The 12486-nt window shown below is 38.3% G+C and overlaps 1 protein-coding gene across 2 annotated transcripts in view; it reads left to right on the top strand.

The window, feature by feature from the left end:
* LOC124625776 (peregrin) overlaps nt 1–12486 on the top strand; it is a 260021-nt gene that overhangs the window by 10852 nt on the left and 236683 nt on the right. For both annotated transcript variants that reach the window (XM_047149217.1, XM_047149216.1), the window contains exon 3: nt 7438–7571. In XM_047149217.1, coding sequence (XP_047005173.1) covers nt 7438–7571 — 134 coding nt within the window. The remainder of the gene's footprint in view (nt 1–7437; nt 7572–12486) is intronic.

The following is a 12486-nucleotide window of genomic DNA, read 5'->3' as shown; positions in this document are numbered from 1 at the left end:
TTCACAATAAATGCAAGCTAGGTAAGGGGCTAGTACTGTACAGCACTCTTTATAAAACTGAAGGGGCATCCCATGCAGTCCTGTTGACTTATTTGCCTTCAACTCTTTCAGTTGTTTCTAAAAGCCACGAATGCTTGATCAGTGGTCAAATGACAGTATGTTTGTACAATTCTCCAGCATGAACAATTTTTTGAATGTGAAATTCAAAATTTCCTTTTGATATCTACAACTTTCGCACTGGACTCATCAACAAGTAAGTGGATGGAAGTCTTGCACCCCCCATTGCGATTTTACATAGAACCAGAATTTTCTCAGGTTCTCTGCCATTCTTTTGCTGGGGTGTAATGGTGGTAGTTATTGTATGCTTCATACGTAGTAAATCTTCTCACAGACACACAAATATCTAGTAACCTTTGCTTGTTGTCATGTGCGTTCAGTTTTGAACTGAAAGTGCAGTAGCATCTGCTTTGTTAACATTTGCTGAATTTCGTTATTAAACCTGCTGTAAGGACAGATCCATCACGTTAGGTACACTAGGATGTGCCTTGGAAGCAGAACTCGTGGGCGAATCAATCGTCACCTGAGGTGGCCCATGTGATGCCATTCTCCGCCACGACTAATCCATAAGGCAGCAGCATGAAGGTGACTGACCGTAGCCAATAGCGCATTCAGCTCTTTGCAAACTGTAACCATCTCCTCCTGTACCTGCAAACAGCATGCACACGTCCTACCTATCCTAGCAACATTAGCTGAAGAAGTAAACTGGAAAAGTAGACAGAATCCTAGATATGCAACTTTCTGCTCTTCTGATGTGTTACCAATGGACGATGATGTCGTAATGAGCTATGTAATTGGTTGTTGAGAAGAAATGAAAATTGTGCTACAGACTGTGAGATTAACCCTCTTAAACAGAAAAACATGCACAAAATTTAAGAAATATACTACAAGGAAAATCACAGGAAAAGATAAAACATCTACGGTAACTAGCTACTGTGTTGATCTGTATCAGCCAAGAGCTGCGGCTTCAAGTAGTTGAAATATAAACCCAGGTAAAAAAAAAGCACTCGGCAATAAATCAATTGTCTAGCAAAGTTTAGAAGCTCTTTGCCTTACATTTCAAACCCTGAACCCATGTAGGAAATACCAATTCACGGAACACTGGGAAGAAATAAAGTCAAGACGAACAAAGTACAAATTTGTGAGAAATAACTAACAGAAAAGTGCATAAGCGAGCATGCATTTCTATATCTAAATTTGTTATAAAATGCTTGAACAAAATCAAAAATTGTTTTCCCACTTGCTATAAAATGTAATTACTTTGACTCAGAAATATTGATAGTGCATTACATTTACTCAACGGCAGCAAACATTTTAAATATTTAAGTGTCAATTTTTTTTTTTACTTGGAGTTTGGATAAGCCTAACTTAAAAAAAAATTTTGCACAGGGAAATATTGCCCATTCTGATTGCACCTTTCGTAAGTACAATGGCCAAATAATATACCAAACAATTTACAAGGTGTGATTGGAAAGTTTTAAGAATGGGCTTGTAATTGTACAATGGTGTTACGTACATGCTACTGTGAAGCATCTCCTTCAAAATAGTCCTTTTCTGACTGAACACACCAACGCCAACGGTGTTTCCACTTTTGAAAAAATTCCTGGAATTTTTTTTCTGGAGTGTGGTTAGGACGCTCTCCGTCTTTGCCTGGATGTCTTCAGTCGAGTCAAATTGCTTCCCTTTCTGTGAAAATTTCAGTTTAGGAAACAGGTAGTAGTCTGCAGAGGCCAAATCGGGGGAATATGGCAGTTGTGGAAGCACAGGGATTATGAATTTGGTCAAAATAAATGATGGAGAAGGCACGATTAGCTGGAGCATTGTCATGGTGTAGCACCCAACTCCTGTCTTTTCACAATGCAGGCTTTTTCTTCCACACCTTTTCGTGCAAACGTTGAAGGACACATTTGTAGTATTTCTGGTTAATTGTCTGTCGCCCAGGAGTAAATTTACGAAGCACAGTAATGGTAGAATCGGAAAAATGTCACCAACATTGTCTTCACCTTCGACCAACTTTACCATGCTTTTTTTGGTCATGGTGAACCTGGTTTCAGGATAATATCCATATACCCATGATTCGTCTTCATAAATTACCCTATTTAACAAATCTGGATCAGTTTTTGTCCAATTAATCAATTCTTGGCACACTTCAAGTCAGTATTGTCTCTGGTCACTGGACAACACTTTTGGAATGAATATTGCGGACACTCGACGCATTTTCAGACCTTCAGTTAAAATTGACTGAACTACATAGAAACTTAAATTAAGCTCATCAGCCATCTGTCTAATTGTAAGTCTTCGATTAGAGCGCACTAAGTCACAAGCTTTCACGACATTTTCATTCGCTCCTAACGTGGAAGGATGGCCGGACCGTAGTTCATCTCCAAATGATTTGCAGCCATTTTTAAAACTGTTGACCCTGATAAAAACATTTGACTGGCTCATACAATTATCTCCAAAAGCTGTTTTTAATAGTTTGTAAGTCTCAGAAGTTGATTTCCTGGTTTTAAAACAAAATGTTACACAAACTCGTTGCTTCATTTTTACGTTCGTTTTCATGCAGACAGAATGCAGCAACAAGCCCTAACAGACACGAACTCAATCATCTGCCACAATGAACTGAGTAAAGGAAACGTAGTTTACTGTCAGAGGGCGTTCAAGAACAAGGCAATGACTCACTCCCCACCCTCTGTGTACCTGCCTGCCAAACCAGTAAGCATTAGTGGATCCATTCTTAAAACTTTCCAATCACACCTTGTATAATATTCAGGGGGAGAGTTTTAGAGAAAATAATTTCTAAAGAATCAAAAAATTTCAGATTCATTTATGTTAAGAAATATTTGGGCAAGTTAAGAAGATAAGATATTAATGTCATTGCCGAAAGTTATAGTCTCATCCACAAATGATGTAGGTTCGTGCATGCCAAGTCACAGACAGGAATGATATTATTGATGATTCCAAGTGACAGTTGGGTATGTGCAAACACATGCTTTTGACTTCAAGGAAGCGTATGTACTGCAAATTATGTCTCTTGCTTGCTTATGCAGAATTTACCACATACCATCACCATCAACGATAACAACTTGCAACAAACAAAATAGAAATTCATTACACAACTTGCTACGATCGTGTTTAATTCTTGCATTAGCTACAGCATTCAGAACAGAGCACTCAGAACACTACAGAGCACTCATTGGCTGCCGCAGTATGAGCGAAATAGGTACACAGAACAAGCCTAAACTCGACCGCCATTGTTTGTGACTTCAAACTATAGTCTAGATTCCATATTATCATTTATCAAGACAGTTAACATCCTATGACAATTCATATTTTCAAAACACAATTTTGAAGTTTGCAAAAAGTTACAAATTTTGTATTTTATTTTTCCACATTAAAGGTGATATGTTGTTTTCAAGTTATATTAATATGAAAATATAGTTCTGAAAGGTGCATGTGTTACTCATGTCTGACGGTATTGTGGACAAAGTTTTAATTAAAAATAATTTCAGATCTCTATTGCTTGTAGATTTTTAATTGCATGTTCTTATTTTCCCTTTCGTTAAGAAATTTCCATGAATACCATCATTTAAATAAGTATATAATATTTTAACCAATCAACAGACAATGAAAATATTTTAATTTTATATATATATATATGTGGAACTTCAACATACACTTTTTTTTCCAAATACTGAAATACTGAGGTGACACATTCATTTATTTATTTATTTATTTATTATTTATTTATTTATTTCTTGTTCCGTAGATCCAGTTAGTGAGTCAATCACATGGATATGGAACGTGTCAAATTGTACAGGTTTCAATTTAAACTTACAATAAATACAAGGGCAATTCAATGGCAAATTGTACATAGTTTAAGTAAGACATACTATAAATACAGTAACAGATACAATGTCAGCTAGATAACATAACTACCATTTGACAGAAAAAGGAGTTTCAAATAAAGGTTAAAGATAAGAGCACAAAGTTAAATCAGATATTAGGCCAACAAGAGTAAATACATGTACAGCCAATCTGTTGTTACAAAAAGTGCGCTAATGCCCAAATGCACAATAAAATCAATTGAACTACTTCTAGACACAATAAGTTTAGTGATGGTATACATTTTCTTTCAGGTATTCATCCACAGTATAATAAGATTTCTCTGTCAGGTAATCTTTGAGAACTTGTTTAAATTTTGGCAGTTCTGTATGAACACATTTGATATGTAGTGGTAGAGCATTGAACAGCTTAATGCTGGAGTAGTAAACTCCTTTTTGTACCAGAGTGAGACGTTTCATTTCTAAATGTAGATTGTTTTTGTTTCTGGTGTTATAACCATGGAATTTACTGTTGTCTTGGTAGATGGAATAATTTTTGCACTCAAAGGTCAGCAAGGAAAAAATATACTGTGAGGCAGTTGTTAGGATACCTATCTTCCGAAACAAGTGCCTGCAAGAGTGTCTTTGATGGACCCCACACATTATTCTGATTGCTTTTTTTTGGATGGTGAAAACTTTTTTTGCAAGTGGTTGGTTCCCCCAGAATATGATAGCATATGACATCAATGAGTGGAAGTAGCCAAAGTAGGCAACCTTAATAGTGTCAACTTCAGCCACTGAAGAAATTACCCGTAATGCAAATGTTGCCGAGCTAAGTTTTTTACATAGATGAAGAATGTGAACTGACCAATTACATTTACTGTCTATGTAAGCACCCAGGAATTTTGTGTCTTCAACTTTCTGTATTGGTTGATCTCTACATTTTATGTTAATTTCATCGGGATTACTTTGTGATGTATGGAACCTCATATAATGAGTTTTATCTGCATTGAGCGAGAGACCATTTGAGGAGAACCAATTTAAGATGTCATTAAAAACAGTATTTGTAGTTTTTTCAAGATCATGATCAATCAAATCGTCAATTAGAATTGTGGTATCATCGGCAAACAGGGTAAATTTGCTGTTTGTCTCAGAAAAAAGAGGAAGATCATTAATAAAGATGAGGAAAAGCAGTCAGTGTTGACCTTTTTGTTTTGAGACAAAATTGGACATCTTCAATACACTCCCCGTCTCCACTAGACCTATGTAGGCAAACATACAATCTAAACTATCACTCATAAGAACTAAACAACATATTTTAAGTAGAACATGACATGTACAACTGAAATACACAATAAAAACATTGAAGTTAGCATATTCAAGTTTTTAATATGTTTGAAGATATTAATACCAAGAACATTGCCTACTCAAAAACCCATATTCCTGTGGGGGGGGGGGGGGGGGTCTTGTTACTTTATTGGATTTTATTCAAATAATATTTTCGTGTTATTGCTGACAGCAGTTGTTGGTTGTTTGTTAAGGCTCATACCTTTACCATGTTAATGATGCCATAGGTCTACAGCTGCATTATCATGCTATTAACTGGTACTGTCATATATTTATAGAATTGTCAGTGAAAATGCATCTTTGAAGTTTTAAGAAAGTCCATTTATGTGATAAATGATGATGAAATTTTTAACATCGGCTTGTTGCACAATCCTCGAACATATTGTCAGTTTGAATATAATAAATTTCCTCAAGAGGGAAATGCTTCTGGTGCCAAATCAGCAGGGTTTTAGAAAGCATTGCCCATGTGAAACTCAGTTTGCCGTTTTCTCACATAAAATCCTGCAAACTATGGGTGAATAGCAACAGGCAGATTCCATATTCCTGGATTTCCATAAAGAATTTGACACAGTGCATTACTGCCAACTGTTAACAAAGGTACAAGTTACAAAATAGATTCTCAGGTTTTTGACTGGGCTGAAGACTTCATAGAAAACAATATATTGTTCTTGACAGTGAGTGTTTATCAGAGACAAAGGTATTGTCAGGGGTGCCCCAGGGAAGTGTGATAGGACTGCTATTATTTTCTATGTATGTAAATGATCTGGCAAACAAGGTAAGCAGCAGGATGCAGCTATTTACTGAAGATGTTATGGTGTATGGGAAGGTGTCGTAATTGGGTGAGCGTAGGATGCTACGAGATGACTTGGACAAAATTTCTAGTTGGTGTGATGAACGGCAGCTAGCTCTAAATTTAGAGAAATGTAAGGTAATGCAGATGAGTACCAGAAATAAAAAGTTGAAAATTAGCAGTGTGCTGCTTGACAGTCACTTCAATTAAATATTGAGGCATAACATTGCAAAGCAATATGAAATAGAATGAGCTTGTAAGAATTGTAGTAGCGATAACAAATATTTGACTTTGGTTTATTGGGAGAATTGTAGCAAAATACGATTCATCTGTAAAGGAGGCTGCACTTAGGACACTAGTGTGACCCTTTGTTGGAGTCTGTTTGAATGTTTAGGATCCACACGAGGTCAGATTAAAGGAAGATACCAAAGGAATTCAGAGGCAACCTGCTAGATTTGTTACTGGTAGGTTTGAACAACATGCAAGTATTACAGAAGTGCCTTAGGAACTCAAATGGGAGTCACGGGAGGGAAGGCAACTTTCTTTTCGAGGAGCAGTATTGAGAAAATGTAGAGAACCAGCATTTGAGGCTGACTGCAGAACAATTCTACTACCGCTAACATACATTCTGCGTGAGGACCGTGAAGGAAAGATTAGAGAGATTAGAGCTTGTGTGGAGGCATATAAACAGTCATTCTTCCCTTGCCCTATTTGCGAGTGGAACAGGAAATGAAATGACTATATCCGAGTTGGCTTAAGTTGATCCCTGACAGTTGGAGATGGCAGCTTCACGGACCTACGTCAACTGATACTGTAATGCAACTTTGTAAACGTCTCTTTGGCAATACCTCATTGTTGTCAGATCTCTGTAGACAGCTACTACTATTTGCGCTTGCAACCGTCAGTGCTTCGCAGTTGAAAGCTGGCAACAGGGCTGTGAGCTGTTGGGGATCATCTTATACTGTCTAGAATGTAGTAGTGGTACAGGATACTGTCCACCACGTGCCGTACAGTGGCTTGTGGAGTATGTAAGTAGATGTAGATTCTTTTAATGTATTCCATTTGAATTTGTTGATAATCTTTTTATGTCTATTTATGTTGTTGCAATATATTGTAGAGCAGTTTTGATTTATTTATTTCTCAGTGTTCAGTATTGTGTATCATTCTGTCATTGGCAGTTAAATTTGACTTGTTGAAAAATAAAACTGATCAAAACAAGAAATTTAATTACACATTCCAGTATTCTTTGTGATTGGTGACAATTTATCGTCTTTTCTGTTTGTAGTGTTTCATGTGTTAATGATGCAAATTTCTTTCTTTGATGTAAATCATCTGTTTGCTAAGGCTTAAAGTGTATGTACAGATATATTAGTTGCAACAGGAAGATTTTGTGTCGCTCAGTTACTTGGTATGTTTTCTTAGTGTGGCACCCATGGCACAAATGATGGGAGAACTAGCGCTGCAGAAGAAAAAGTAAAACTACCAGAACCATGTTTCACAGTTCTTGATAACTACAACATAAGTGACGCACCACCACGTCCAAATTCGTACATCAGGTAAGTGAGAAATTATTTCAGTAATGCTATCATATACTGAATCTGTTTTTCTACTACATTGCCCCCTTCCCCCTTTTTTTTCATTTTTTCTTTTGACTACAATGCTGTCCCAAGAAGCTGTCCGATATGTGGAATCAAATGTAGACTGCTAATGATTGATGTGAAAGTGACAGTATAGGAATCTTTTGGTATGTTATCTTTTGGTATGTTATTCAATAATGTCTCCTTACTTTTATGTTCGATGTATTCTGTGCTTTTATCACATTGGTACCCCAGTCTAAAACATCAAGTGAGTGCACTTGCTGTCTTGAAAGTTGCCGTCTTACAGCAGGGGCACACTTATTCCTCCAAGCAGTCAGAAAGCAAGTTATCTCTGAACATCAGGCACAACTGTAAGAATAATATTTTTCAATGTCCACGTATACACCATGGTAATGCTGACAGTACTGCCATCTGACCATGAACATCTTGATCTGAAGATTGTTATTTGGTCAAAACTTATCACAAAAAGGAGTAAAGTGCAATATTGACTGCTTCAAGTTCATTTATTTGCTTCTATGCCATGGCTGTTAAAAATTCATAGACCCAACCGTGACAGTGAGTTCTCACGATTCTCCGATTACTCTCAAGAATGACGTTCATAGATTAAAGTATGGTACTGAATCACCACCCCTAAAATCTTGGTTGTAGTGATGGTCTGATCTGTAATGGAGCCCAAGGTCTAAGTTAGGGTAAGAGGGTGACAATTTGGCTGCGATTTGGCTAAGACAATGAATGTAATATCGTAAAATCTGAGTGAGATAACAAATTGACAGGTAGTGAAGCCTGCTGATTACATCCATTCCTCATTGGAAAAATGCAGGGGGGGGGGGGGGGGGGTTCCAAATGTAACTTTTACCCATTCATGAATAAGATATATGCCACTGAATAGTAATAATTTCTAAGTTTGTTGGGCTTCATCACCTGTGTAAAGGTGTCATTTACTCTCCCTGGAGATGAAAATGGCAATGGTGTTCACTGCACTTTTAATGGCAGTAGTTGTATTTACTCTTGTGGTTGTTGCTCTATGTTTTGACTACCAAAGAATACTTTCCACAGACAGATTTTTTTTTTTTAGTTCCATTTTCAGAAGTGCACTGTTTAATGACAATTGAAACATTCTCTCATAATTTGTTGAAAATGCTTGTGTAGTGAATACTTGAGATTCTGGTAGTCACTATTTAGAAGACTGTCTGTGTTATTCTTCTCGAACAGCAGCAACATTTTCATTACACATTCTGCACGCAGATACCATATTTTTATATTGAACATGTGTATTGATGTGGCATTACTGTCACACAACTTTAAACTGAGGCCACATTTGATTCAACACAATAATTATTGAATTTTAGTGATTACTAATACTCCTCTGCTCTACAGCCCTTGGAGGGCCTTGGCCTGCATCACAATATCCTGCCATTCTATCCAATCCATGGCTTTCCGTCTCCATCCTCTGACACCCAGCTTTTTCATGTCTTCTTCAACTCCATCCACCCATCTCTTTCTGGGGCGTCCCCTCCGCCGTCCGCCTCTAGCCTTGCCATCAAAAATCCTCTTACATGCTCTGTCTTCTTCCATTCTGACCACGTGCCCTGCCCACCGTAGTCTTCGAATTTTAATGGTAGTAACAGTGTCAGGTTCTTCAAAAAGGTGTTGTAGTTCTGCATTTATACGAATGCGCCAACATTCTTGCTCATATACTGGGCCTTATATTTTACGTAGCACCTTTCTCTCCCATATGCTAAGGATCCTTTCCTCATTTACAGTCATGGTCCACGTTTCGACACCATACATAACAACTGGTTTTACAATTGTTTTGTAAATGAGGATTTTGGATTTACGTGATAGAAGCGAACTCCTAAGCATGAGTAATGTGGCGAAGTAGCGTTTGTTAGCTGCTGCTATTCTGGCTTTCATCTCACTGCCAATGTCGTTTGTCTCAGTGAGTACCCAAGGTACTTGAAGTCTCTCACCCTTTCAAACTCCCTGTCGGCTATCCTGAGATTTGGTAGGTATGTTGGTTGCTCATTGCCATATACTTGGTCTTTTCGATGTTGACTGTCAGGCCAAGTTCCCTTGTACCTTTCTCCAGTTGTTGATTGGCTTTGCCTAGCGCAGCAGTGTTTCGTGCGAGTAATGCCGCATAGTCAGCAGAGGCTAGGTACTGCAGTGAATGATTTAAGAATGTTCCTCCTTCATTTAACTCTATCTTTCTTATGACTTTTTCTAGGCAGAGGTTGAATAGCAAAGAGGAGATATTGTCACCCTGTCTAAGTCCCTTCTTCACTTCCATTTCTCTGGAGGTTTCGCCCTGTATTTTTACTTTACAGTTGGTTTCGCTGAGGCTCATCATAGAAAGTTTAATGAGCTGCTTAGGTATTCCAGCCTCTTCCATTACATTCTTCAATGCCACTCTTGAGATGCTATCATAGGCTTGGTTAAAGTCGATATAAAGCTGGTGTATGTTAATTTGATATTCGTAACCTTTTTCAAATAGTATGCGCGATGTGAATATCTGGTCAGTTGTTGACCTATTTCTTCTAAAGCCACTCTGATAGTCTCGAACTCTCTCTTCCACATATGGAGTAAGCCTGCTCGTTAGAATCTTGGAGAAATCTTTATATGTAGTATTTACTAGGGAGATTCCTCGATAGTTCTGGCAGTTTAATTTATCTCCTTCTTTATGTATGTGGCATATTATAGCTGTTTTCCACACCTTTGGCATGCTCTCCTCTTGCCAGATATTCAGTATTGTTTTATGAATTGTTTTCCACAGCGTTTCCTCACCATACTTGAGAAGTTCGGCCTGGATCTGATCTTCTCCAGGTGCCTTATTGTTTTTTAAGGTTTTAATGGCTTGCATCACTTTCCCCAGTGTAGGTTCTGGTGTTAAAACCTCTGGTCCATAGTAAATTAGTTCCATCTGTTCTTCTCATTCTAACCCTTCTATTTCTGTGTTCAGTAACTCTCGGAAGTATTCTGCCCACCTGTCAAATATTTTATTACTCTCCCCTATCAAATCCCCTTCTTTGTTCCTACACATATTTGTTCTGGCTTGGAACCCGGTCTTTCCTTCTTTAATCTTTTGGTACATTTCACAACTTTGCTTCTCTTCTCCTAGCTGTTCAATTTCTTCCAGTTTTTTCTTTTCTAGTGCTCTTTTCTTCTGTCTGCAGACCCTCTTTGCTACACGGCACTTTTAATTATATTCATTCAGATTTTCTCGAGTTGTTCTCTGCAATAATTTCATTCGTGCTATATTACGTTCCTCAATTCTTCTCATACATTCTTCATCAAACCAGTCTTCCTTTCTTTGAGCCCGTTCATGTCCTAAAACCTCTCCAGTTGCCTTAAGGATTGCAGTCTTACATCGTTTCCAGATTACTTCTGTATGTTCATTTGATGTGTCGGTCTCATTCTTAATCCTCTCTTCTATTTTCATCGGATATGCTCTCTGTATTTCTTCTAACTTCAGTTTCTTAATGTCAAACTTATTTTTTTTTTGTGGCCTTTTTGTTTACTCAATAGTGAGATCCTTTGTCTGTATTTAATTCTCACTAGATGATGGTCTGAATTGCAGTCAGCTCCACTTTGGCTCGTAACATCCATTATGTCTAATCTGTATCTCCGGTCAATCAATATATGGTCTATCTGATTTCTGGTTTGTCCATCTGGTGAAATCTATGTTTCTTTGTGTATTTTTTTTATGTGGGAAACATGTACTGCCGACAGTCATGTTTTTGCTTATAGCAAAATCTACAGCCCTAAGTCCATTGTTGTTTGATATTTCATGGAGGCTATGTCTTCTTATGGTTGGCTGAAAGTCCTCTTCTTTTCCTATTTTTGCATTCAGGTCTCCTATTAATATCTTGACATCGTGTTTGGGAGCCTGATCGTACTGTTGTTCTACCTTGCTGCAAAACTCGTCCTTTTGTTGTTCATCTGCCTCCTCTGTGGGTGCATGTACATTTATGATTGTAATGTTGAAAAATTTTCCCCTTAATCTTAATATGGACATCCGTTCATTGATTGGTTGGAAGCACATCACCGCATGTTTCAGTTCTTTAGCGACCACAAAACCTGTTCCAAAGGTATTCATCCTCCCACCACTATAGAAGATAGTGAAATTTCCTGCATCCGTTATGTCACTCCCCTTCCACCTAATTTTTTGGAGAGCCATTATTTATATACTGTAGTTGTTTACTTGTGTTAGCAGCTGACATAGGGCTCCAGCTTGGTATAGGCTCCGCACATTCCATGTTCCTATGTACATATCTATTATCCTTTTTTTGTTTGCTGGGGTCGTCATCGAAATATCCGTCCGGCTTATTCCTTTGCTAGCATTCGCAACAATTGATGTTTTACAGGGGGAGATTTGTCATCTTCCGCCCAACCATTTGGGGGGCTGCCCCTTACATCCCGCAGGGTAGCTGGCTCCGTGATCGGGGGAGCATCCTTAGCCTTTGTAGATCCCTCTGCCAACTGCAAGGCAGCAGGTGATTTGTATTGGGTTTACTCCCTTAGGGAGACTGGCTTCACTACGCCTCTAGAGCCCTTGCTGCCCTATGGTGTAGGATGTTAAGAATGATAAGGGAGAGGGATAGGCTTAGGATAGGATCGGACAGGAGACAGTAGATAGGTCGTTGTGGGACACACTTCATCTGGCTCCTCCCCATTGGCCTGTCCGGCATGGGTGGCCCTGCTGTTAGCTACGCTATCGCCGGCATAGCCCTCTGGATCCAGAGTGCACGAACCATCTCACCCACACGGACAGTGCTACGTTAAAGCGGTGTCCCCTGAGGAGGGAATTTTAGTAATACTGTTCAGATTTATACCCGTGTATCCTTCATTTGAGTTATTTATCAGTGAGTGCCCA

Source organism: Schistocerca americana, chromosome 8, assembly GCF_021461395.2.
Source record: "Schistocerca americana isolate TAMUIC-IGC-003095 chromosome 8, iqSchAmer2.1, whole genome shotgun sequence".
NCBI lineage: Eukaryota > Metazoa > Arthropoda > Insecta > Orthoptera > Acrididae > Schistocerca > Schistocerca americana.
Note: the sequence above shows the minus strand (reverse complement) of the source record. Positions and strands in the feature narration are given on the sequence as shown.